A 27472-nucleotide genomic window follows, 5' to 3' on the forward strand; every position below is an offset into this window, starting at 1 on the left:
CCACAGTGTCTGGTAATAAACACTTGTTGAATAAACCCCAGAGGAGCCTGACTGAAGCCTGGGTGCCGGCGGCAGAGGGCTGGTTGGGAGCGATGGGGCCACACTGTTCCCTTAGGGTGTCTGGTTTTGCTGGGCAGTCAGAGACAGGGTGCACACCAGCCCCAGGACTCAGGCTCAGGGCCCCCCAAAACCTCCAGCTTCTGCCTCCTTCCTTGGCCAAGTTCTGGCCCCCACATCCACCCCCTCATCTCCTCTGGGTTTGTCCACGCTCCGTGTGTCACGCTCAGCCATCCAGGCATTCAGTAGGTGCCTATTCCTGGCATGGGCGTGCAGCAGAGGCCCACCCTCGGGAGCTGGCGTCTGCGGGGGAGACAGACAGTGAACACACACCTGACGCATGTCAGGGCATGGTGAGCAATGGCACCAACACCCACAAAGTCAGGTACAGGGACAGAGGGGGTCAGGGAGGGCCTCCCTGAAGAGACCACAGTGGAACGGACACCCTGAGGGGGTGGGTGGTGCCGATCTCTGGGGAAGAATGTTCTAGAAGGAGGGCACTGCAGTGGCCGTGACTCCACACATTGCCTGTAGGTCAAGGGAGGGACTGGGTTTTGTTCTGGCTGAGCTGAGAATGAGAAGCTGTAGGTTGTCACGAGATTGGGACTTGAGAAGGAAGAGGAGACGCCGCAGTGGGTCCCCGGGGGAGCAGGCATCAGAGGTCCCTGCAGGGTCTGCAGGAAGAAATGGTGACCCCACTGAGGGGGGGTGTTGGGAGGTGGGGCAGGGCTCACCTGGCTGCCCCCTCTGGATGTTGCTTGGAGGTCGAGCTTTGCCTTGTGGGGCGTGACTCTGTGGTTGGTTTGAGCTGTGGGTGAAGGTGGGGCCGTGGCCTGGAACAACAGGGGGTGTCAGGGACCAGCAGGCAGGTTTCAGACCCGCGAGCCTGAGGCCCGTATTGGGTTCCAAGGAAATGGGTCGAGTAGGCAGCCAGATGTCCAGGCAGCAATGCCACCTGGAGATAAGTGTGGAGTTAGTGGCCGTGGACGGATGGGAGGCCGGAGACCAGCTGAGATTCCCGGGGTGCAGGGGGCCCAGGGCTGCGTCCTGTGCGCCACAACAAAGGACCACACACTTGGTGGCTGAAAACAGGGCATATATATAGTCTCAGTCCGCAGTCCCGCAGCCAGCTCACTGGCCATAATGAAGGTGCCACGGGCTGGTACTTTCTGGAGGCTCTGGGGAGCACCGGTTTCCCTGCCTCTTCTGGCTTCTAGAGGCGCTGCGTTCCCTGGCACATGGCCCCTCCCCCATCCTCCCAGCCCACAGCGGCCAAGCCTCTCTCACGTCTTTGACCCTCCTGTCTGTCTTTCGCGTATAAAGACCCTTGTGATCACCTTGCCCCTGCCACCCCCAGTGATCCAGGATGACTTCCTCATCTCAAGGTTGGCTGAGTTGCATCCTTGATTTCAACTTTGGCCTTATTTTGACTTTGCCGTGTAGCATAACATAGTCACAGGTGCTAGGGATCAGGATGCAGCCATCGCTGGGGGCCGTTCCACTGCCTACTACAGGGCACTGCCCCCCCCACCTACGCCTCCCACCCATTCACTCAGGCCACATGTGCCTCCAGCTGTGCCTGGGTGCAACCAGGTCTGGGTCCGAATGGAATGGGAGAATACTGGGGAAGAGAGGGGGTTCTTCCTGCTCCTGGTCCTCTGCTGACCCCGTGTGAGCCCTGTGGGAAGGAGGATGGGGCTTCATTGGCACCCTGTTGTTTATAGGGGTGGAAATCCAGAAACATCCTCAATATCCCAATCTTAAATGCTAAGATTATTCAACTCTTCTAAAATGAGTGAGGCAGCTTTTTGTTTCTTTTTCTGGAACCGTTGGTGTAATATATCTGCTCCTTGAAGTATTAGGAAAACTTGTGTGCAAATCTATTCGGCGTCCTTTTGAGGGAGAGAAGGAAAATTTTAAGCAACCAGTTTAAAATGCCGAGAAAATGATGTCGACAATGATGACATCCATGTACTAGAATATTGTTCGGTCATGTCAGCTATTGTTTTAGAAGATTTTTTAATGCCACAGGGAAGTGATTGTGTTGAAAGATTTAGGGGATAACAAAATAAGGCTACGACCACCAAAAAAGTGGAAACAGAGAAAACTCTGGAAAGAAATACACTAAGTTGTCCCTGAGTGGTGAGCTATATAAGAAACTGATGGAATATTTTCTTTTTATTTTTCTGTGTATTTTTACTTTCATGATGGATTTGAACTTTGAATCAGAAAACACATGTGTGTGCAGGAAGGGTGGAATTTAGAGAGAACAGAGACGGGCATAGGACAGTTTTGTGCACCCCTCAATGTTTGTGTGACATTTTTCAGTGGGCTAGAGGGGGCGGTCAGACCCCCTTTGGCTCCCGAAGCCTGTGCTATCCGGTTCCCCAGGGCAGAAGCAGCGGTCACATATACCTTGCACATTTCGTGAGTCCAAGCACAGACACATCCATTTCAGCCACGTAATTTCATATGCCTGATGATGTATGAGCCTCGTGTGAATCAGCCAATGAACTCAAGAGTGCGAGAAATATGAGTGTTTTCGATGACTCAATTCAATATCATTCTTCACCCCCAGCTGCCAGGGCTGCAGTGAACGTTAACTTTTAGGGCCTCGGCAGATTCCACTCCTCTCCGGATTGCACTGAGGTTCCGGAAGGCTCTGGCAGGCCGAGGTGCGGAGAGAGGGACATGGTGTCTTCCAGGCCACTGAGGACTTTTGATTGTGCCTGGGCAACCTTGGGGCCAGGTCCTTGCTGACAAATCCCCAAGGGCCTGTTGGCTGCACTCAGTGACTCACCTGGGAGGTTGGCAACATGCTGACCTCTGGGGACTCTTGCCTGCACCAGTGATCCCAAGTCTGTAGACAGGGTGGGGCTGCCTGTGATTTACTAAGGTTTTATATATGCTTTTTGCACACACAGTCATAGGTGAAGTTGGTTTATAATTTTCTTTTCTTATACTCTCTTTGCCCAATTTTAAGATTATTCAACTCTCCTAAAATGAACTGGGCAGCTTTTTCTTTCTTTTTCTGGAGCAGTTGATGTAATATATCTGCTCCTTGAAATCTTAGGAAAACTTGTGTGCAAATCTATTTGGTGTCCTTTTGAGGGAGAGAAGAATTTTTTTCTTTTTTTTTAGACAGAATTTGGCTCCATCACCCTGACACGATCTTGGCTCACTGCAGCCTCCACCTCCTGGGTTCAAGGGATTCTCTCACCTCAGCCTCTGGAGTAGCTGGGATTACAGGTGTGTGCCACCATGCCTGGCTAATTTTTTTTGTATTTTTAGTAGAGACAGGGTTTTGCTGTGTTGGCCAGGCTGGTCTCGAACTCCTGGCCTCCAGTGCTGGGATTATAGGCATGAGCCACGATACCAGGCCAAGAGAAGAAAAATTTTAAACAACCAGCTTAATTTCTTTTTTGATTATTGATTTATGCAAATTTTATTTAAAAATTTTCTAGAATATTTTTCATTATCAAACTCAATATCCTATATGGAAACTTTCTCTTTCATGCCAGCAAAAAGATTGTGCAGCAGTTTTTAGCATGCTTTTACAGCTTCCAATTTTCCTCATTTAATTTGCCACACATTGGGGCGAGTGGCTGAAGTGTCTGTCCTTCTGCATGCCTTGTCCAGGCCGTGTTTTTGCTCTGTGGCTCTCACGGGAAATCAAGCACGCAGCCGATTTCCAATTAGCAGGTGGTGGCTGTTTTTAATCTGAACACAAATGGCTGTTATTTGAGCTAATTTTTTAAAAGAGATTTGGGGATTAGGATTAGTTCTTCACCTCCGACTTCCATCCATGTATCCAATTACTGCTCAAAACTCAGGGAGCGGCTGATAGTGACACCCCAGAGATGCGCTCACAGCATCATTTTCCTAACAGAATCAGACCGCGAATGAAGAGCGTCCTGGATGCAGGAAGGTGAGCATTTCTGCCATTGGACAGATGAGGAGACCAAGGGTCCGAGAAGCTCTGTGACTTCCCTGGACCCCTCCTCTAACAGGGCAGAGCTGGGGGCACACAGGCCACTCTGTTCCCTCTGCAGCTTCCCACCTTTCTCTGAAGCACTGGAAATCCGCGTCTTGTGTCTGCTTGGCAGGGTGACAGGGTAACCATGGAAACAACCGTACATGAGTCCTCAAAATAGACAGTTACTTCTGCTTATGACAGCACAGAGCCTGCGGAAAGAAAGGGCCGTGCCCGGAACACTGAGATTTCTTAGAATTGGGGGTGATGATGGCTGAGACCCTGATTTCTTAGAATCGGGGCTGATGATGGCCAAGACCCTTCATAGGCCCCCAACGACATGCCTGGCCCGGTGTTGGGTGAAATAATAACCGCAGCTCATTCTTTGCACACTTAGTGCACACACATGCTGTTTTCAGTTTCTATCTCATTAAATACTCAGCACCTATGATGGGTGTGTTATAGTATTCATCCTACAGATGAGGAAACTGAATACACTTGACCCTGGAATGATGTGGGAGTTAGGGGTTCAGACAGTGCCTGAATGCAGTTGAAAGTACATGCTTAACTTTCGACTCCCCCAAAACTTCACTCCTAATAGCCGGCTGTTGGTGGGGAGCATTACCAGTAACATCAACAGCTGATGAACATTTGAAGAGACTGATGTCTACGTGGATTTTATGCATTTGTGACATACCTAAGTTTTTCTTTTCTCATATATATATGTATGTATATATATGTATATATATGTGTGTGTGTGTGTGTGTGTGTGTGTATTGTGGCAGATCTCCAAAATGTTTTCAGTATATTTACTGGGAAAATCGCACATCAGGGGACCTGCAGGTTCAAGCCTGTGTTGTGTGAGGGTCAAGGGGCAACTGTATACGCACTTCTCATTGCTGCGGGAACAATTGCCACGAGCTTAGTGGCTCAAAACAACACAAAAGACTGTTGTACATTCTGGAACTCAGGGGCTAAAATGAAGGCGTCAGCTGGCCTGTGTTATCTCTGGAGGCTGCAGGGTGGGGCTGTTTTCTGATCTTTTCCAGCTACTAGAGGCTTCTAGAGGCTGCCTGCACTCCTCAGCTCATCATTCCAACCTCTGCTTGCATCATCCCATCTCTTTCTTCCATCTTTGACCTTCCTCCTTCCTCCTATACAGACCCTTGTGATGACATTGGGCCCATCCAGATTATCCAGGGTCACCTCCATACCTCAAGGTCCTTCACTTAATGACATCTGCAAAGCCCCTTTTGCCATGTGAGATAACAGGTGCACAGATTCTAGGGTGGAGGATGTAGATAGACACCTTTAGGGGTCATTGTTGTCTGCTACATTGAAGCACAGAGAGATTAAGACATTTGCCCAAGGTCACACAGCTAAGTAGAGCCAAGATAGAGCCTCAGAGAGTCTCATGCCTTCAGCCTGCACTCTTTCTCCCTTTCTCATCACAGAAGCCTTGAGAACTAAAACTCTTACAGGAATTGTGGGTGAGCTGGTTTTTTTTTTTTTTTTTTTTTTTTTTTTGAAATGGAGTCTCATTCTATTGCCCAGGCTGGAGTGCAATGGCGTGATCTTGGCTCACTGCAACCTCCACCTCCCGGGTTCAAGCAATTCTCCTGCCTCAGCCTCCTCAGTAGATGGGATTGCAGGTGCCTGCCACCATGCCTGACTTTTTGTATTTTTAGTAGAGACAAGGTTTTGCCATGTTGGCCAGGCTGGTCTCAAACTCCTGACGTCAGGTGATCTGTCCACTTCGGCCTCCCAAAGTGCTGGGATTACAGGCGTGAGCCACCGCCCCCCACCTGAGTGGGTTCATTTAAAAGGGCTGTGTGGGCTCAACTCCCAGGGCTCACTCTAGTAATGGATCTGCTGCAGAAAGACCAGCCCCAGCCCAGACCCTGCAGCTCTCCAGGTGCAGGACCAGGGCAAAGCTCCCCAGCAGTGGGAACAGCCCATGTGAAGGCCCTGTGGCTGGATACGGAGGCTGGAGAGAAGGGGTGAGGTCAGAGAGGTGTGTGGTTGGGGGAGGCCTCACAGGCCAGAGCAAGAGCTTCGGGTTCCTCTGAAAGGGACAGGAACCACAGGGCCGTCTGAGCAGGGAGTGGGCCAGCCTGGCCATGTGTTCACAGGATCCCTCTGGCTGCCCAGTGGAGAATGAGCTGAGGGGTGAGGTAGAAGTGGGGGCTGGCTGGGGGCTAGCGTGTTCACGCAGGTGAGAGACGGTGGTGCGCAGAGTGAGTGGCCGGTGCAGATGGGGAAGGTGGTGGGCCCTGCCCCCCATGGCAGGTGGGGCCTGCTGGATTTGCTGCCGGATTGGATGGAAAGGGAGGGAGGGTCGGGGATGGCTTCAGGCTCTGTACAGAGACCAGGCTCCCGTCTGTGTGGAGCTGTGTGGAGGGACCACAGGAAGGGGACTAGTAAATAAGTAGGTGCATTGGAGTGGGAAGGTTTCCATGAAGGGCATCAGGAGCCCTCTGATGCATTGCACCTCAGGGGTCAGGAGAGGTGTCCCTGGATGAGAAAGAGCCTGGGAATGGGGGCGGGGGTGCCCCACCCCACAGTAGTGTCTGAGAGGAACCTGGCTGATGTCAGGACCCGTGTGGCTGGAACAGGTGGAGAGGCGGGCTCTTGTGTGCAAAGATGGGTTAAGGGGAGAGCGTGCCGGGCCTGGGGGCCACAGCTGGGCTTGAGTTTTTTGTTTGATGGGGCTCGATCACATGGTGCTGGGCAGGGAGTGACAACTGTCATCTCTTCATCAGTGAGCACTCATTGTGCCCACCTGTGCCCTTGTAGGAACTCCCTGCCCCCTCCCCACTGTGTACAGCCTCAGGGATAGGGAAGGAGGCTGCACAGGAGGCCCCTCCCCAAACAGTGGCATCACCTGGAACCCAGGAGCAAGGCAGTGTCCAGGGGTGCTCGGGGATCCATAACCCCCATCGTCCTTCTTCTGCTTCTCAGACCCTCCAAGCTCCTCCTGGAGCGCGGCCTGAGGCGAGGCCAGCTGGCCCAGGCCACTCCACCCTCGTGGATGGCCTTGTATCCCATCAGATCACAGGAGGGAGCCGTGGCCAGGGTAGCCCGGGGCGATCACTGCCCAGGACCCCATAGGCCCCTCGCCATCCAGGCCACCTCCTCCCATGTTTCCCACCTCCACCCACCTGCAGGTCCCTCCCACCCTCATCTGTTTCTCTGGAGGCCTCACTGAACTGCGCTTGTCCCTGAATGCATGGCTCAAGCCCATGCATTTCTACTGTCTGAACCCAGTCGGCCTCCACCCCAGCCCCAGAGGAGTGTCGTCCACACACTGACAACGATGGGGGTGGGGCACAGCAGGTGCCACCAAGAGGGCCACAGAGCAAGTGCCACGGGCACACAGGGGCCACCCCCAGGCTGGCTGAGGCTTCTCTGCCAGGCCTGGAAACTGCAGTGGAACCACATCAGTTGGGGAAGAAAGATGTCAGTGAGGGGCTGGAGCAGAAACGGCAGGCAGCAGCACAAGCTTCTCTCTGCTCAGGGAGCAGGGCGGGGCCATGAAGCAGGGTCCGTGCTAGGCAGGGGCGCCAAGATGATCAGTGACTAATGACCAAGGCAGGACCCCTGGCCCGAGGGAGCTTACAGCCCCATGAGGGGACCCTGCTCTCCTGCCAGTGCCACAGAAGAAGGTCCCCAGCGGCTTGGGGGCAGCAGAGGGTAAGCACAGGATTTCTTTAGAGAGCATGTGAACAATATGCACAGAAAGCAGGGTGTGAGCCTGGGGTTCTAGAGGATGTATAGGAGTTGGTAAGAAAGACCAGCTAAAAATGGGAAAGGGATCTCAGGGAGAGAAAATGATGTGAAAAATAACTCCAGGAATCCCTCCGTAGTTTTACTGAGCAGCTACTGCAAGCCCCACACTGGGCCAGCGCCTCCAGGCATGACCTCTGAAGATCCCATCGTGCTCCTTCTCCAGATGAGGGAAGCTGGGCTCAGAGAGGACCAGGCCCTTGCCTGAGGTCACACAGAGCACGATCCATTCTGCTCTCTGCCCAGCACATGGCGGGGCAGCGGCTACGGGAGGCAGGGGGAGATGCCTAGGGCTCAACATTGAGGAGACACCCACCCCCAGAGCCTTTGAGTGGATGCAGTGCCCTAGGGGCCCAGCAGGAAGGGGGCTGGAGTGTGCGGCAGAGGGGAACTTGCGTGTGTGAGGCAGCAGCAGGCTGGTTGGGACCCATTGAGAAGGAGCTGGTCAGCTACAGGTAGGAGCCTAAACCTTGATCCTGTGGGCACTGGGGAGCCAAGGAGGGCTTCAAGCAGAAGGAGGTGCCGTCGGCTCTGTATGAGGCTGGAAAGGAAGGTGGGCACCCGCTCTCAGGCTTCACCTCCTGTTTCCTTTGATTCACAGGTCCATCAGAGCTGCCCCACACCTTGGTTGGGCTCCCCAGGTCCCCTCCACCTTGGCCTGAGCCAGGGATGGGGGTGGGGAAGACTCTTTGTGGCCACAACACCGTGCAACACCCAGGGAGGAGGAGGATGTGGTTGTCAGGGAACCGGCTCGAGCCGTGAGAGCCCTAATTATGCAAAATCATTAAAAAGAAACACGATGGAGATTTCGGCTGATTGAGAGCTCTCCAACTTTTAAATAATTAGGGTGTGGGGGAGTGGGTGGAGATGGGACTGGGCCCATCACAAGTGATGGGGGCTTTGAGACATGTTTCTTTAAACCCATGGCAGGAATAATTACTGTGAAATGTCCTTAGCAATTCAGTCAATTAGAGGGGAGACCCCTTATCTCTTGTTAGCGCTCTGAAGGTGGTGCAGCGGGGTGTGTGTGTGTGTGTGTGTTTGTGTGTTCGCGTGCATACTCGGGGGCAGCGATTGATATGGAATAGTAGATTCCACTATCTTTTGGAAAAAAATCTATTGTATCAAAAATTTCATAGAAATGTCTAAAGAGAAAAAGAGGAACTTTTAGGAATGGTTTTTCAGGCTTATTAATATCCCTTCCAATCTATTGTTTGCATTCCTGTTCCTTGTGTCCTTAAAAACCCTCAGAAATGCCCGAGTACAGCCAGCAGTGGGGCCACAAGGGCCAGCACCATTTGGCTTTGTTTCCACTATTGATTCAATTGTTCTCTCAGCCTTTGATCTTTGCGGTTTTTCCTGCTGGAGGCTGGTAGGATACTTGGCCACTCGCTCTGCCCTGTGACACCCAGCACCGGTGTACCCTGTGATTCTGGCTGAATCCACCTGCAAGTCCTGCTGGGAACCTAGACCAGCCCTCGAGGTCTGGGGGAGTCTGGTCTGAGAGACCCCTGAGCAGGCGAGGGGGTACTAAGGCCACTCCGGAAGTCAGCCTGCGAGAGGCCGCCCTGGCTCAGTTTTGGACTCACCTCCGCCTCACCTCCAAGTGGCAGAAAGCCTAGTTCAGGCCAGACAGGGTTTCCGCCACTCACCTGGGCAGGTGCTGGGGGCCACCAGGTCCCGCTGAGATTCTCTTCCTTGTTTCCATCCATTTAGCCACCGGGGGTCCCTCTTCTCTCAAGCCCTCTCCCTGCTTCTCCCAAATATGAGTCTCTACCCAATGCTAATGGAAAGGCAGCACAACATCACCCCTTTAGGGAATCAAGCGTTCGAAGTGATTTTCTTTACTGTAGGCATCAGAGAGAAAAGGGAACTGTGGTTGATCCTTCTTTGGCTTAACAAAGAAAAACTACAAATATATACATATATATATATATATATATATTCACATACAGAAACAAAGATGCCAGTTTAATTATTATTATCGGGGCACAAAACATTATCGTGTGAGATGACTAATTAGAACTCAGAGGTTCAGAAGCTCAAGGTGACTCCCAGGGAGATTTTACTACCCCTACCCCACCCATCCTCCTCCACAGGCAGGGAGGGGTTGGAGGGCTCACAGGAGGGAGGGAGGGAAGGAGGGAGGGAGGGAGGGAGGGAGGGAGGGAAGGAGGGAAGGAGGGAGGGAAGGAGAGAAGGAGGGAGGGAGGGAGGGAGGGAGGGAGGGAGGGAGGGAAGTCAGTAGGGCTGCAGCACTCATCGTGCACTGGGCTCACTCCGTACAGGATCTTTGCTGCCTGCGGCCCTGCCTGTACCCAGGGTGGTGCCAGGCCTGGCTGCAGCCCCCTCCTCCTGCCCCTTCCTGAAAAGCGCCCTTGGCTCCTGTTGTAGGGAGGAGCACGGCCAGGGCTCAGGGAGGTGAAGGCGTTCAAGGCCACACGAGGGGCTCGGGGATTGAGACCCTGGCAGCCTGTTCTCTCCCAGCTCCCTCTGCGAGCGGCCTCACCCTTCCTTCCCATGGTGCTGGTTTTCTTTCTGGTCCTCCCTTCAATGTGCCCTTGTGGAAAGAGGAAAGCTCGGGCCACTGAGAAGGGCACCCCTGTGAACGATGGAGGGAGACTGAGGTCAGGAGGCAGGCCTGGGGACTGGGGGCGTGTGGAGGGGTGGGTTGGGCTCCTGGAAAGGGAGGCGCCTACTGTCAGTTTTGAGTTTCGTTAAACACCTGCCAACCTGATAGCATTCTAATTCCAAAATATGACACCACCTATTAGTGGATAAACTAGGCTCCCTCCCTCCTTCCTGGTCTTGACGCCAGGACTGGAAGGAGCGACCACCTGCCCTCAGGATACCCGGTGCAGTGCCATGGCTTTGAGGGCAGAGGTGTGGGGTTGAAGGCTGCCACTGCTCACCAGAGGCCATGGAGAGGCTAAGGACAGAGATATAGATCTCCTGAGCTTCAGGGGTCTGCTTCAGAGACAGGTGTTTGGAGGCCTTGCTCTCAAGAGAGGTGAGGGGACCTTCCTCCTGCTGCCTGCTCTGATTTGGGGGGATACCAGAGGCATAAACATAAACGTGGGAGCCTTTTCCTGCCCTGTAAGCAGCTTCCCTCCCCCTCCTCTCACCTCCCCTCACCTCCCTGCATGCAGTGGCCTGGGATCAGGGTGGTGACACCTGGGCTCTGCAGCCCTGGCCCACCGGGTGCTGGAACTTCCTTCCTCCATCGGGAGGGGACTCCAGCCTCCTGCCTGCCCCTCCCTACCTCCTTGACTCAGATTTCATCCTCCCTGTCTCTGAACCCTCAGTGGCTCCCATTTCCCTAATGGTGACTTCCTCACCCCTCTCCGTGGCCCATGAGATCCTGCGTGGGTGGCCCCTTGCGTCCCTGTTCCCCCTGCTCGCTCCTTTCTCTGCCTGCACGGCCCTTGGCGTGTCCCTGCCTCAGGGCCCTTGCATGTGCCGTCCCTTCTGCCCAGCACACCCCTCTCCAGGCATCGCCACCAATCTCTCCCCAACTTCACTCAGACCTTGGTCAAACAGCATCTCCCACGGAGGCCCTGTTCACCTAAACTACCAGCCCCCAGCGCCTATCTGCCTGCTGGCTCTTCCTCCCCAGCACTTGCTGCTCCCTGGCGGTGGAGGGCGCCACTTAGTTTTATTGTCTGTATCTGCAAGGAGAATGTTGGCTGCACAGGAACAGTGGCTTTATGCAGGTCACTGCATCATCCCAGGGCCTGGCACAGAGTAGGTGCTGTTTGCATTGGTTGACTGAGTGAATAAATGAATGAATGAATGAATGAATGAGTCCATCAGGGCATCCAGTGGGCCCTGCAGAGGGGAGCTGGACAGGAGTTGTATTTCTGGAGAGGCAGTGGCCAGATACAGCATCCACCTTGGACAGGAGGGAGAATGGGGTGCTGCCAGTTCCCATGAGGGGATAAGGGGCTGGGACAGACCTGGGAGGCAGGACATGAGCCCTTGTGGCTGAGAGGGGCCAGCAGGGAGGGGCCTCTTGGGAGCCTCAGGGTGCTGTGATCAGCTCTGCTTCCCTGTTTCTGGGGTAGAGACCAGAGCAGGCCAGCAGGCAAGGCTGCCACTCAGCCGGTTTCCATGGGGACAGCTGGACAGGTTGTCATATGTTTAGGTCTTTCCAGATTGGCTGGTGAATGGCTGTCAACTCCACCACCCTGTTCTCTTCCCATCATTCCCTGGGTCTCTCTGTGGCCCAGGTCCTAAGGAGTTAGTGCCTGGCCCAACAGGGGTCCTAGTCCCCACACTACTTCAGCCCCAGGGTCACTGCTACCAGTGAGACAGATACCAGCAGAAAGGAGCTTAGAGACCTTATCCCACTTTGGGAACTTCTGCAGCTCAGGAAGGCCAGGTTATGGGGGCAGTGGGGAGGGGACGCTGGCTGGGGAGTCCTCATTGCCCACTCTGTCCCAGTCTGTAATTGTCCAGGTGGGCAGCAAACCGTTGCCTTTAGGGACCAGAGAAGCAACTTCCTGAGCAGAGCAGGTGCTCCAAGAAAAAAGGAGATGGTCAGTGTGTGGCATACAGGAGACTGTTCCAACTCTGTGGCAGTCAGATTTGATTTTGTTACAAACCCCATGGCAATGAAACAAAACCCACCTGTGAGTAGGGCTCAGCCATGTCTGCCCAGGACACCATGAACAGAGATAACTACTGGCCCAAGGTCCCAGGGCCAGTTAGTGCCAGAGCCACAAGCAGTGCGCAGTCTGGTAGAGGACATGGTCCAGCACATTTGAGAATGTCAGGACACCTTTGCAATCTGGCATTCAGCATCACCAGTAGGGGGCAGTAGAGGGCAGCACATCAAGTATAGCTCTGGCTTCAAATCCCGACTCTACCACCTTCTTCCAGCACTGACTCCCCAGGCATGGGTTTTAGCCAGCTGCTCCTCCATTTTCTTGGCTATGAATGGGGATAGTAATGGCTATTTCTGCACAGCACAGAATCTTACCAGGCTTGTTCCCTGGTAAGTGTTTAGTTCTAGGTTTGAGGAATGAATGAATGACTGAATAAACAGAGCATGGGCCCAGGTGCAAAACAGAGTCATCCATCGTGCCAACCCCATGGGCGGGAGCAGCCGAGTGACGGCCATTGCTTCTCTGTCTCCACAGTCTTTGAAGAGCCTGAGGACCCCAGTAACCGCTCATTCTTCTCGGAAATCATCTCCTCCGTGTCTGACGTGAAGTTCAGCCACAGCGGCCGCTACATGCTCACCCGGGACTACCTTACAGTCAAGGTCTGGGACCTGAACATGGAGGCAAGACCCATAGAGACCTACCAGGTGGGCACCACAGCAGGAGACCCCCAATCCCGGGTCTTTTTTCCCTATGCTGAGATCCCCATGAAGGAGGCCTTCCTAGCCAGGCGTGGCTTTCATATGCCCAGTATGTAGGTGAAGACACAGAGGCTGAAGAAATCCAGCAGCTCATCCCCACACGTAGCTTGGCAGAGGGCAGGAGTGCTCAGTCTTGCCTCACAGGGAGCTTTGGATGTCCCTGAGCAAGGCCTGCAGTCCAGGGCCCAGGGGCCTCAATGCCAGGGAGGAAAGAGATGTGGGAACAGAGATGAGCGTCAGGCTGGGCCCCAGTGGAGCATGTAGACGATGGCTTCCCTCCCCACTCCCTGGGAGCCTGCATCGGAGCTGTACCATTAAAGTGCGTTAAGCATTTCCCTCCCAGGGTGCATCCGTAAGCAGTGCACGCAGAGGTGAACTGAGCACGTTTCCTTTCCAGATCCTCAGCACAGGCCGATAAGCCTGGAGTCTAGGTGAAGCCTGGGCCCTTCTTGGACAGTATTATTTATTATCTTGCTATTATCATCCATTCAGATATGTTAGGGGGTAGACAACAAAACTCATGTGATGTTAAAATAAAATGTGGACTTGAAAGAAATGTGGGATGGCTTCAAAGCTGGTTCCAGTTAGGTGGGGAGATCAGGGAGGCTTCTTGGAGGAGGTGGCATTTGTGCTGGACCTTGAAGGATGAGTAAGATCTGGCCATGCAAACATGGGTGGGAAAACACCCCACCAGAAACCCCAGCCGGTTCCTCACCGTGTCACTCCTCACACACGGGGTGCCACGTGCTTGACATCTGTCACCTCCATTCTTTACTGCCCGGTGACAAGGAGCCATCATCCTATTTGGTGGAAAGGGAACTCGGGCACTGAGAGGTGGGGAGATGAGGGAGGTGTCTCTCGGCTGGGCGGTGACAGATTCAGAGCCCAGGCTCAGAGCCCTACGCTTTCCTTTCCTCCGTGCTAAGACCTAGTAGGGAAGCGTCCTGGGTGGCACAGGCCTCGCTGGGAACAGGTGCAGAGCTCAGAGGGTGGGCTGCTCTGATCTGACCTGGGCCCCAGAGGAACAGCACACGCTCCTGGAAGCCACACACCCACAAAGACCACTATGGGGACCGCCTGTTTGTCTGCCACGTGTGTTTACTTGAGTTCTTGCGACTGCCCCAGCTCCTCCCTCAGGCCCCCTCCTCACACTGCACACCCCAGGCAGGACTCAGCCCTCCTCTGTCCCTGTGGGAATGGCAGAGACCCCAGACTAGGAGAGGGACAGGATAAGCCCGGCTCAAGCCTGCAGGAGCAACTCTCTGGCTCCCTCTGGAGGCAGCTCAGGGAAATGAACATTTCCAACCCCCTCCGGCCCCTTGTCCGGTCACCTACCTCCATCCCTGAGGTCAATGAAGGCCCATGAACCCCTGAAACTACATGGAATGTGTTCTATGAGCATTTTCAGGGGGAGGGGGACACAGCTTTCTGAAATTCTCATGAAGGACCCCACGAAGGAGGGGAATGACTGTTCTGGAGCATGAGGCCGTAAGCTGAGCACTTGGCATCTGGACCAGCTGACCTATTGATGCTAAAATAATAGCAATAACTACATAAAAGCAGCACAACAACCAACATTTTTTGGTGGCTTATGATGTGCTAGAAATTGTGTGTAGCAGGACTGCGTTCGGCTGGTGTGCAGTGCTTAACAAATCGGGGCTATTTTTCTCCCACAACAGGGAGACTGGAGAGGGCAGTCCGGGAAGGTGGGGGGGCTCCATGACCCCAGCAGCGCCACAGTGGTTCCTTCTGTGATCCAGTCCACCATCATTTGGGCGTTGGTTTTCCACCTTCACATGTGGTACCTCATGGTGGCAAAGTGGCTGCCACACCTCCAAGCACTTTGCCTACATTCCAGGCAAGAAATAGGAAATGCACTAGATCTCACCCCTGGGGTCTGTTGCGTGTTTCACTGTGATTGTAAAATCTTCCCCAGAATGCTTCTCAGAAGACTTCTTACACCTCATTGTCTAGAATGGGTCCCTGGCAGCCACCATAGTGGCTGGGAAAATTAATGGTTTAACAGCCTCTGTGGTTGAAGAATGCAAGGGTGAAGGGGCTGGGGACGGTTGTTGAATGAGCCACACTGAGGTAAGTCCATAGTATACTTTGCCTCATCTAAGCCTCCCAGCTGTCCTGGGAGGTGGGGCCGGTATTCTCCCCATCCCCTTTTATTGGAAGACAATTGAGTTAAATGGCAAATCTGTGACAGAGCCAGCAAGCAGCAGACCTTAGATTGACATTCAGTCTTTCTCCAGAGCTCTTCCTCACCCTGCCACTAGAGGGCAGGAGATGCTTAGTGCACGGGAGAGAGAACAGCATGAGCATTTGAACGCGTGCATCACCAAGGCTGCTGGGACTGAGTAAGGAGGACACACAGAAATGCAGAGCCGGGGGTGGGACACGAACACTAAAACCTGCTGCCATTCATCCCCCTTGATTTTAGTTGTTACACATACTGAGCCAGTACCCTGTGCCCAACACAGTGCTAGACCCTGGGCCCAGAGAGAAGGAAGAACCTCGGCCTCACCCTCGAGGGTCCCAGACAGACGGGAACACAGTGACCCTCAGCTTGGTGGGGCTGCAGCCCAGAGGCCCAAGGGGAAGGCAAGAGTCACCAGGAGGACACGGGGGCTGGGGAGAGATGAGCAGGGCCCCAGGTGGGAGTCAGGTAGCCTTGTCTAACCATCCTGTCTGCAGTGAATAGCAGGCCCTTCCTCCCAATCCTGCTTCCCCTAGTGCCACTCTGTTTTCCTGTGTAGTCCTTACCACCATATTAGTCAGATGGCTCAGAGAAACAGAACCAACAGGATGGGGATAGAGACTGAGAAAGAAGGGAGATTTGAAGGAATTAGCTCACGTGGCATGTTCTAAATCTGCAGAGCAAGCCGGCAGGCTGGTGACCCAGGAGAGAGTGACTATGCGAGCCCACAAGCATCTGTTAGCAGAATCCCCTGGTCCTCAGGGTGGTCTGTCTTTGTTCTATCAGGGCCTTCGACTGATTGGACAAGGCTCCCCACATGATGGAGGGCAGTCTGCTTTACTCAGTATATCAGCTTAAATGTTAACCTCCCCTACAAAATGTCTTCACAGAAACACCAAGTATCTGGGTACCTTGGCCCAGCCAAGCTGAAACACGAAGTTGACATTCACACCACCCTTCACATTTTCTGTGTTCGTTGGAGTTGTTAATTTCAACTCCTGGGAGTTGAAACCAGGCTCCATGGCACCCAGTTACCTTCCCTTCCCCACCCAGAGGGCAGAGCCCGTGCCCTGTTGTCCTGGCAGCTCCAGCCTCAGCAGAGGGCTGGCACTCATGCGGCCCTCCGGGTACAGGGCTTGTAGGACCGGCTGCAGTCAGGTGGATGCAGGTCCTGGGGTGTCACCCTCTCTCCTGTGGGGTACGGGAATCCTGGGGAAGAGTCCTGGTCAGCCTCTTAGAGGCTGTGTGACCCTGTGAGCCTCAGTGCCTTGTGCTGTGGATGGATGAGAAACCTCTTGTGGGTTCCCTCTTCCCCTTTCTTGATGGCCGCCACCCTGTGTTCTCAGAGATCATTACCCTCAAAAGGCCTGCCCTGCACTTAATGCCAGAACCACTGTGAGGTTCGCCCTCTTATCACTTTAAGTTTGAAGAAACTGAGGCTCAGAGAGATGAAATCACTTGTCCAAGATCACACAGCTGGGAGGGCAGAGCCAGGATCTGGACCCCAGGTGGTCCTGGCCCCTGTGCTGTGAGCGTTCTGTTTGTCACAGTGGACTCTGCTCCCTGGTGCTACTCCCATCTCTGGCCACAGCTTGGAGGTCAGCCGTGTGCCTGGTCTTGGGCCCCCCGATAAGATGAGCAGGGCTGTATTGGGCTGTGTCACGGTGGAGGTCAGCCGTGTGCCTGGTCGTGGGCCCCCCAGTAAGATGAGCAGGGCTGTATTGGGCTGTGTCACGGTGGAGGTCAGCTGTGTGCCTGGTCATGGGCCTCCCGATGAGATGAGCAGGGCTGTGTCGGGCTGTGTCAGAGCATTCAGACCCTCGCTGAGATGAGCAGGTCTGTGCTGGGCCATGTCAGGGCATGCAGACCCTCGCTGCTCTTTGAGACCCTTCTTGTGGAGGGGCCAGGATGGTCGGGACGCCCCGTCCACTCACCTCATCCCTTATCCCACCAGGTCCATGACTACCTTCGGAGCAAGCTCTGTTCCCTGTATGAGAACGACTGCATTTTCGACAAGTTTGAATGTGCCTGGAACGGGAGTGACAGGTAAGCCCTGACCTCAGCCCGCACCTCACCTCACCGTAGGGAGGGTTTCTCCCCTGCAGGGGTCTGGGCTGGGATTCCGGTGACCCGCAGCATGGGGCTACTCAGCCTCAATGGGTCCAGGTGTCTGGGTGAAGCCCACGCTTTCCAGAGCAGGTCCAACTCTCAGCACTCAGATTCAAGGGGCAGGACATGAAATTCTTCATCTTCTGTCACTGAACCTCACAGCCACGTTGGCGCCTGCCCTATGGGCAGTAGTGGGAACATGTTTAGTTAATTCAGGGTCCCCAGTGATGTGCTCCCCTCTCCCAGCTTGTCGGGGGCGAGGGCTGTAGCCCAGCACCCGGTCACCATCATCCATCCACACCTGTATGTCCTGAGACAGCCCTGCACCCCTGTGGCTTTGACCATCGGTCTACTCACCCCTCCTCCCATCACCACTACTGTCTCCCTCTCTTCCTGGTGACACCCCACTCAGGCCCGCTGAGGCTCAGGGGCACCTTGGAGCTCCTACACCCTCCAGGGCTTGTCACAATCCACAAGTCCAGCCGTCTCTCAACCCCACCAGCCTGGAAAGTGGCCCCCCAGTGCCAGAAGTGAGTTCCTTTGTCTCCCTAGCCTGGGCTCAGCCCAGGGCGGGCATGGACAAGGGGGCTGTGGCAGGGGCTCCTGACCTGACCTCTACCTGTGGGTCCTTACCTCTGTGTCTCTTCTCTGGGACTCTTCCTCCATTCTGGAGGTGGGAAAATCCCTCTTCTGCCCTCCCAAATCACATCAGCTTTGTGCTCAGGGTCCTGCCAGGCGTAAGATTCTGAAATGGACAAGCCTACTCTCCATCTGTGAGTTTCGATCTCAGAAGCTGAGAGGTGGCCTCTCAGTGTCTCCTACAGCTGCTTCCTCAAGGACAGGATGCCTCCTAGTCCAGCCGCCCAGATTCAGAAGTGGGTCTCCAGATGATAGACAGTGTGGAGATAGAGACCACACTGGCTGCTAGATCAGAATACCACCTGTCAGGAGCCCATGTACTGTCACCTCCTCCCCGCAGTCCTGTCCAGTGTGGTGGGCAAAGAGGGTGGAGTGAGAGCCAGCAGCCCTGACTTGGGCGTCACCTGATGGGGGGCTGTCCACCCTGTGGATGGCATCAGTCACATGACAGGTCTGGGCTCTCCCAGACCTCTGAGGGTGGCTGGCACTGTGGTGGTCATGTGAGAGCTGCCGCACTATGACTCTCTGTGGCTCTGGGCATAGGGCTGGGACCATCAGGGTTGGTGTGTGGGATAAGGGGAGGGCTGGACATGGCAGGGACAGGACCAGGAGGGAGCCCCCTGGAAGCAGGGCTGGATCCAAGTAGGGGGCCAAGTCATTGTGTCCAGGGAAGGAGATTTCTGAGAGAGTTGCCAACATCCTGGAGCTCCCCCAGCCCGCAGGGGTCTCTGAGCAGAGCCCGAGCTCAGGCAAGGGGCTGGCATGGTGATCACAGGGGGCCACTAAAGGACGCTTAGAAAACCAGGATGGAGGCCCGACCTGGGGCTGGGCTGGCACAGCTGGGTCAGCAGGACACAGGACCTTCTCTCTAGGCCCTGCCCCCAGATAGATCCCAGACACCCCCAGCACACAGGGCTCCTCCCATGCTGCTGAGCTGCAGGCCCTGACACATTTGGGGTTCCCTAGTGCAGTGGGTCCCAAGAGGGTCTATCCAAATCGGACGAGAGGGACCTGCAGCTGTAACAAGCTGATTCCAGCTTTTTTTTATTATACTTTAAGTTTTAGGGTACATGTGCACATTGTGCAGGTTAGTTACATATGTATACATGTGCCATGCTGGTGTGATTCCAGCTTTTATGTGCGTTTTGCGGGGTAGGTCCCCGCTGGCTGCGACCCACTGCCCGTCCTTCCTTAAAGCTGCCACCAGGGGGCACCCGCGGCCAGGTGATGCCTGCTCCCAGGACTGGAGAAGCCGCCAAGCTCCCCCAGGCTGACAGTGGTGCCCAGGCCTGGGCTCTCCTGTCCTGCGTCCCACCCGCCACTTCCTGCGTGCACTTTACACGCCAGCCACGCCCTGTCCTAGTGGTCCCCCACCCGCCTCACTGTCTCTCGCTCCACAGCCGGCTCTGCTCTGCCCGGCTGGAACCTCTGTCCTCGTTTGCCTCCCGCAATGGGTGGGGTGCCCTGGGGGGCTACTATGACTCAACCTGTTCTGAGCCCTTCACTGGGGACCTCAGGTGTGTCCAGTGGCTGTGGATGTTTCTAGAGGGCATAGAGGTGTGCCACCTCCCAGTTCACTTTGAGCACTGTTCTGAGAACAACATGCCCCATGGGCAGGGGTCCCAAGATAAACAGACCCTGGGTCCTGCCTTCCAGGGCCTCAGAGGCTCAGGAGAGAAGCAAGGATTCCCCCCAGGTTCCCACATCCTTGCAGACCAAAGCAAACTCGAATCCTGGCGGGCTCCCAGTTGCTGCCCTCGTATTCCTGGTGACCCCCTCTGACAGTTGGCCCGGCCCGCAGAGCGCCGCTGCTGCCGCGTGGTGGCTGCCCGATGGCCCCTGCCGTGGGGCTTCCTAGCACTGGCAGAACGCAGATGGGCAGCGCGCTGTGGAGAGGCAGCAGCTCTCCTGCTGGACTCTCTCAGTTTCTGGTCCACATTCTACCCCTCGCCACCGTGTGCTTGAGGAAGCCCCTAAGTCAGCTCGGCTGGAAAGTGGTTCTAGGAAACTGGCCTTCGTGGCCGCTTTGGGGATGAGACCATGTGTGATGCCTTCAGCAAGATCCCAGTTCGTATGGGCAGGGGTGCCGCAGTGATCCTGCGTGGACTATCCTATTGGCAGGCCTGCCCTTCCCCGGATTACCCACCCGGAGGAATCCTGCAGGCCCTCCCACAACAGGCTTCAACGCCCCCTCCTCCATGAAGTTCTCCTTGATCTGTCCTGCCTGGGGGGAGGGATTTGTGCCAGCCGAGCGTGCTCGGGTGCGGGAGTCAAACACACCTACACTTGCTCTGAGGAGTCCTGGGCAAGGCTCCCCCAGGGGCCCATGCTGTATCCCTAGGGCTGTTTTTTTCTCTCTGGCCGTTTTCTTCTCTCCATGCTTCCCCATCTCCGCTCCTCCCTGCTGCTTCTTACACACTGGCCTCATCCTCTCCCTCTTCAGAGATGACCCCCAAATCATTCCCCTTTCCATTATCCTCAGCCAGCCAACCCCTCCCAGGGACTGTGTAAAACTCTCATGGAAGGATCTGATTGGCTCTGTGTGGGTCACTTGCCCACTTTTTGCACCAATCAGCATGGACGGGAATATCACATGCCCCAGTTGGCCAGGCTAGGGGGCGGGGAGAGCACTGTGATTGACCGCTCACAGGGATAGGGAGTGCAGTGACGCCATCTCGGCTCGCTGCAACCTCCGCCTCCTGGAGTCAAACACTTCTCCTGCCTCAGCCTTCCAAGTAGCTGGGATTACAGGCGCCACGGGTGGCGGGGGCAGGAGCCTTTCTTTCCCCAAAGGAAAGAGGAGCAGAGCACTGGGGCTGAAAGCAGCCGGCATTGTGGTCCCACATGCAGATGAGGCTAGGAGAGGTGAAGCAGCTCCCCTGCCCTTTTCCCTGTTAAGGGAACCTTCTGGAATTTAAGAAACCTGCCCGAATGTGAGGAATGGCTCTCATGGTGGTGCGGCCTGGTGCTCTAGGATGAGAGGGGCCCCTCCCTCTCCCCCAGAGCACGTGTCAGCTGAATTCCGTACCCGAACAGGGGGAGGATCAGGAACTGTGTGGGTTGCAAATGACTTTAATTATGTCGCTCTCCTTCCACTAAATGGATCAGAAGAACCAGCATTGTGTGAAATCACCCAGGTTCGTTCTGTGAACTGTTCCCTGAAGAACAAAGGGGGCTGCCTCCCCACTGTGCTGGCGCGGGGAGGGTGTGGCCTCCCCCAGTCAGCCTGTGGCGCCTGGGCAGGGCCCTTCTGTGGGACTCGTTCACCCGGCCCCCCTCGCATGCTGCTTCCCTTGTCCCAGGCTCTGAGTCACATATAAAGCCGGTGCGGCTTTGGTCACATGGATGATTAGGATCGAGGAGTACCTGGTAAATAACAAGAGGCAAAGTGCCTCAAGCCCAGCACCGTGCGGGGTGTTCAGCCTATGTCCCCTGATTCACGCTCACCAGGGGCTGCGTTCCCTTGTTGATCCCAGTTTTTATAGAAAACTAAGAGAGTGCGCATGTCAGGGTAGGGCAGAGCTGGGATCCGGACCCAGGCGGACTGGCCAGAGCCCAAGCCCCTGACTGCAGTGCCTGAGCTCACGTGTGAGCTTTTGTCCTCTGTGCATAACCCCTGGAGACCCAGGGATCCACCTGGTTCTGTCACAGAGCAGTGTCACCCTCAGGAAGCCCAGCTCAGCTTCCAAAAGGAAACAGGATTTCCTCCCTGAAGAGCCTTCAGCAGGACAACTTCTTTATGGTCGCTTTTCGTAACATCCTCTTCCTCCCCAGTTACCTTGCACCCCACAGCTGCTCCAGGGCCCTGCAGAGGCCAAACCCCAAAACCCTCCCTCTGGGCGCAGGCCCACAGAACTGTGCTTTCTCTCCTGCCTCTTACTATGTGGATGAACTTACCCTTCCTCCCACCGGCAGGAACCCCTTCTCCTCAGGAGCAGGGAGAGCAGAGAAATGGTGTGGAATTCTCTTTAGCGGGACGGTGAGGGCAGTGAGCCCCTGCACGTCAGCACTGCTCGCCCCGACCCTCATGGCGATGCATGTTTGTTTATTCGCCCGAGTCCTCGGGACAGGCGGGCCCCTGGAGGGAAGCAGGGCCTAGTGGTTTTCTGTCCCAGCTGCTTCCGTGTCTACCTCCTGCTGTGGTTGCACAGTCTGTTTGGAAGGCCAGAGCTTTCTCTCCTGGACTAACAGAAATTACAGGAGGGTCTTTTCTTTTCTTTTATTTTCTTTTTTCGAGACGGAGTTTTGCTCTTATTGCCCAGGCTGGAGCGCAGTGGCGCGATCTTGGCTCACTACAACCTCGCCTCCTGGATTCAAGCAACTCTCCTGCCTCGGCCTCCTGAGTAGCTGGGATTACAGGTGCCCACCACCATGTCCAGCTAATTTTTGTATTTTTAGTAGAGACAGGGTTTCATCATGTTGGCCAGGCTGGTCTCAAACTCCTGACCTCAGGTGATCTGCCTGCCTTGGCCTCCCAAAGTGCTGGGATTACAGGTGTGAGCCACCACGCCTGGCCAGGAGGGTATTTTCATGATGATTGGGGCAGAGCATAAAAAGGATCTTAGCTCCTGGCCCCAAAGTGTGCGTGTTGGTGGCAGCTGACATGTGAGGGGGTATAAGAGACCCCAAGAGACAGGGGAATAGAGGCAGGTGTGGGTTCCCTTTCCAGGGAGTGATGGCTCTGTAGGCTCTGGGATTGCTTTTTCATTTGTTTGTTGTTTTGGGACAGAGTTTTACTCTGTCACCCAGGCTAGACTGCAGTGGTAAGTCACAGCTCACTGCAGTCTCTGCCTCCCCAGGCTCAGGTGATCCTCCTGCCTCAACCTCCTGAATAGCTGGGACTATGGTCATTTTTAATCTTTTTTTGGTAGAGGTGGAGTCTCGCTATGTTGTCCAGGCTGGTCTTGAACTCCTAGGCTGAAGCGATGCTCCCACCAGGGCCTCCCAAAGTCCTGGGATTATGGGCGTGAGCCCCCACACCTGGGCTTATTTCTCGAGAAGAGGCTTGTGCTCCTCCTCACCTGACGCCTCTCCTTCTCCCACCAGCGTCATCATGACTGGGGCCTACAACAACTTCTTCCGCATGTTCGATCGGAACACGAAGCGGGACGTGACCCTGGAGGCCTCGAGGGAAAGCAGCAAGCCCCGGGCTGTGCTCAAACCACGGCGTGTATGCGTGGGGGGCAAGCGCCGGCGTGATGACATCAGTGTGGACAGCTTGGACTTCACCAAGAAGATCCTGCACACGGCCTGGCACCCGGCTGAGAACATCATTGCCATTGCCGCCACCAACAACCTGTACATCTTCCAGGACAAGGTAAACTCTGACATGCACTAGGTATGTGCAGATCCCGGCCCCTGCCACCCAGCCTCATGCAAGTCATCCCCGACATGACCTTCACGACCGCAATGCAAGGAGGGGAAGAAAGTCACAGCACTGATGAGGACAGCTGCAGAGGTGGCAGTGTGTGGACACAGGAAGTTTGGGCCCCCTCCCTGCCCCAGCTTCCCTAGGCCAGAATTGTGTTTGGCAGTAATTGTCTGTTTAAAAAAATAAAAAGGAAAGGAAGCGTTCACCGCCACAAATCATAACATGGACATGACTGTGGAGTCTTACAGTTCAGGGTTCTTTCATTCACGTCCCTTCCTGTCTCGGTCTGCGGTCTTTACCACATCCGTAGGACTTTTTATGCGTCTGGGTTAATTTTTCACTCCAGTGCGTCCTGTTGCGGGGGCCGGAGCTGATGGGAGCTGCTTCTCCCCCATGCCTCACTGGTCCCAGATCAGGGCTCCAGGGACAGATGATGAGTCTCAAACGAGCCAGCCAGGGGTTCTTTTGGTTATAAATGGGGCAATTTGCCCTGTCTCAGAGCTGATGACCTCACCGTTGTTTTTTGGATGGCGAATTCATGCTGAGAATTTGCAGATGCAAGCTCCTCTCCTAGGTCTTCTGAATGTCTTGAAACATCCCAGGTCCCAGGTCTGGTGCGGTTTCCCGAGAGGAGCGGAGTGGGGTTTGTCTTCTGTGTGCCTGCGTCCTCATCTGATTCACCTGCCATTTGCTGAGCCTCTGCTGTGTGCCGGGCGTGGTGCTCAGCCCTAGAGGCAGTTGACTTACCCCCTGCAGCCCTCCCTGCCACCTCACCCTTCAGCATTCACTGGGCACCTTCCCGGAGCGGACACTGACTCCCATGCACGATTTTTTGGAATCTTCCTCCTGACTGTGAGGTGGGTGTTCATTCATTTCCTCCATAAACACCAACTTCTCGAAGCGTGCCAGGCTCTGGGCTGGATGCTGGGGATAAGCGGGAACCCTTAGGATCCCCTCTGTCCACGAGAAGAAACTGAGGCTCTGAGCAGATGCACAGGTCACCCATGGCAGGTGCCATGCAGTGGTGTCAGGAACCCGTCCGGGTCTTCACACAAGGTTCTCTCCAGTCCGTCTCGTGGGTGGCTCATGTTAAAGCGACATTCAAATGGAAGGTTTGGAAAGGAATGCCTCTTTGTCTTGTGAAGTAGGACATGGCAGACTTGGCGACGACAAGGGTCCGGGAGAACTGAGACGCAGGATGGAAGACAGAGAAGACCCCCCGGAGCTCCTCGCTCTGCTTGGTGGCTTCAGGAGTGCGGCCCTCCCCAGGACTCCACTTCATCCTGGGCTTGCACCCTCCTTGAGCCAATGCACTGAACTGCCTTTGAAAGGAAATTGCATGTTCTGACCATTTTAGGATACCTTTACTTTAAGGACCACACAGTCCCAGAGGACACATCCCTCGGGAACTCTGCCCCTCTGACAATGAGGGCCACAGAGAAGGTGGTGTTTCCATGGTAGATGCTCCTGTTCTGGTGATACCAAACCTGCCCACCCCTCTGAGTCGTCTTTGCTCATGGACTTGCAGAAGAACCACGTAGTTTGGCATTTTGATTCAGAAAGTGGGGAGCAGAGACCCAGCCAAATCCAAACTTTTTTTTTGGTTTTGTTTTGTTTTTTACAAGATATAACATAACCCAGGAAACAGACCCAGCTGAGGTTATTCTCAGTGGATTACAGTATACTTTTGTGTGTGTAAAAGCACAAAGTGCATGTGTACTCACTTCTGGGCATATAACATTTACACAGGGAAATGGATCATTGATTTTTTTTTAATCAACGTGAATGAAGAATGTTTGTTTATATATCACTATAAAATCCAGTTGACCTGGACAGTATTATATGTACATATCTATTCTAATTAAATTTAACAATCAAAGGATTGGATTACTTTTTTCCCCTTGTAAAGAGGTTCGAGAATGTGGTCAATTGTATAGATAGCGTGTTAAAGCCAAAACCCAGCTCTGAGGGCCTTACCCATTACTTGGATATTTGCTACGATCCATCTCCCTTTGTGAGTCAAATGTTAAGAGAAGAAACTTGTATTTGCAGCTAGAGGTTACTGTCACATCATAGATTTAACATTTACCATCTTCAAAGTACGAATCTTACATGTTCTTCAAAAGGAGGTCTTAATACAGTTCCTAGTTCCTTACTTCTGTTTTAAACTTTGGGTACCAAACCAAAAAGGAGAAAAAAGAAAGGAAAAGATCTTCTTTGAAGAAAAGTATGTCTCTGGATCCCTGGAAAATAATGATGTCCAAAGCAAATTGTGAAGATAAAATGTGTGTTAAGAAAAGGTATCGGGGGGAGGGACAAAACCAGAAACGGTGGAAGGACCAGTGTAATAGTCACAGACTTGCATCCTGGCTCTGCTTACATTTCCTGGTACTCTCGAATGTACGGGCGTTCACATAGTCATTGTGAAGTTGTTGGGGTTTTTTTGGTTTTGTTTTTAATTTAGCTCTTCTCTGAGGACGAAGCTGTTGGTGGTGGTGGTGGTGGTGGGGGTGGTGGTGTGGGATACATGGTGGTCAAGTTGTCAGCCCTGATCAGTTTGGACTCTGTAACTCATAGGTGCATTCTTTTTTTCTTTGGTGTCTCACAAATTACCCAATTGTTGAATAAAACTATAAATATGTTAATACCAGCTTTTTCCAATAAAATAACAAATGTTACATCAAAAACGAGGTCCAGAATGCTGTTTGTTTTTACTGAGTCCAACCTCATGGAGGTGGAGCCCATCAGGAGGCAATACAGTGGGTGGGGATGCCCATGGGCTTTGCACTGGGAAGCTGGGTTCACGTCAAGAGTTTGCTCCCTCTAGCTCCTAATGCAGCGCTTAACTTTCCCTAGCTCTGAATTCATCACTGAGGAAATGGAGCTAATAAGACTACCTATCTTGTAGGTTTGTGGTGGGAGAGGAAGGGCAAGATTAACTTGGATAGTGCAAAACACAGTGCTTGGCACATGACACTCTGTAATGATAGTTGTCTTGTTTTGTCTTGCAGCAGGTGTGCATAGCCCATCATGATCTGCACACACACTCACACTCTCCATGAGAATATGATACAGATGAGGAAACTGATTCAGAGAGGTTAAAGAATTAGCTTGCAATCACACAGGTAGCACATAACTCCTCATCCAGTGCTCCCCCACAGACGTGCCTGAGGGTCCCAGAGAATGGAAGCCTGGAGGGGAGAGAAACCACAGGGTACCTGGATTCTTCAGGAAGCCAGAGAGGCCCCGCCCCACCTGCCACAATGGCTGAGCTAAACAGGAGAGTGTGTGGGTAAGTGTCCCACGCACGCCTGGGTTTCCCTGCACCCTGCCTGGAGCCAGGCCCTGCCTCTGGCTTTCAAGAGAGAATTCTGGGCTTCAGGTTCAGCAGGAGGAAGGCAGGTGCTATTCTGCGGGTCTGCTGGCAGGGGCTTCATTGGCGCTCAGTTCCACAGCTCCAGGACAGAGCACAGGGAGGAGGTGCCACTTCCTGGATGTGCGTCACTGGCCACTCACTAACCTCTCTGACCGTGTGTGTACATAGTGGGAGGGCATGCCGCTCCTCCTCAGTACTGTGGGGTGACTCGACTGAACCCCGCAGTCCTGCTGTGCTGGAGGTCACCCGGCCCCTACAGGGAAGGGATGTCTCGTTGAGGCTGCATGCTATCCTTTCTGCAGAGCATGAGGGTTGCTATTGTTATACCCATTGTACACATGGAGAACAGGAGGCCTAGAGAGATGAGGTAATTTAACTGATACCCAAGTTAGTAGAATTAATAAGTGGAGGGCTCAGGATTCAAACCCCAGGGGTGGAAGTGGCAGGCATGTGCGGAGGCCCGGGGTGGTGATGGATCCTGCAGCCTCAGCCTCCCCAAACCCAACTTCAGCTGACATTGACCAGTTGCCAGCTCTGGGATCTTGCAAATGTGATTAAGGTCATGGACCTGAAGATGGAATTTAGCCTGGATT

The 27472-nt window shown here is 54.1% G+C and overlaps 1 protein-coding gene across 6 annotated transcripts in view; it reads left to right on the top strand.

Moving 5' to 3' along the window:
* PPP2R2C (protein phosphatase 2 regulatory subunit Bgamma) overlaps window positions 1–26193 on the top strand; it is a 243033-nt gene extending 216840 nt beyond the window's left edge. For all 6 annotated transcript variants that reach the window (XM_055385407.2, XM_031010196.3, XM_031010197.3 and 3 more), the window contains 3 exons: window positions 12958–13127; window positions 17339–17430; window positions 23179–26193. In XM_055385407.2, the coding sequence (XP_055241382.1) occupies window positions 12958–13127; window positions 17339–17430; window positions 23179–23470 (554 nt within the window). In that variant the 3' untranslated portion in view covers window positions 23471–26193. The remainder of the gene's footprint in view (window positions 1–12957; window positions 13128–17338; window positions 17431–23178) is intronic.
* The last annotated feature ends 1279 nt before the right edge of the window (window positions 26194–27472 follow it).

The sequence above is a fragment of the Gorilla gorilla genome, chromosome 3 (assembly GCF_029281585.2).
Source record: "Gorilla gorilla gorilla isolate KB3781 chromosome 3, NHGRI_mGorGor1-v2.1_pri, whole genome shotgun sequence".
Classification (NCBI taxonomy): Eukaryota; Metazoa; Chordata; class Mammalia; order Primates; family Hominidae; genus Gorilla; species Gorilla gorilla.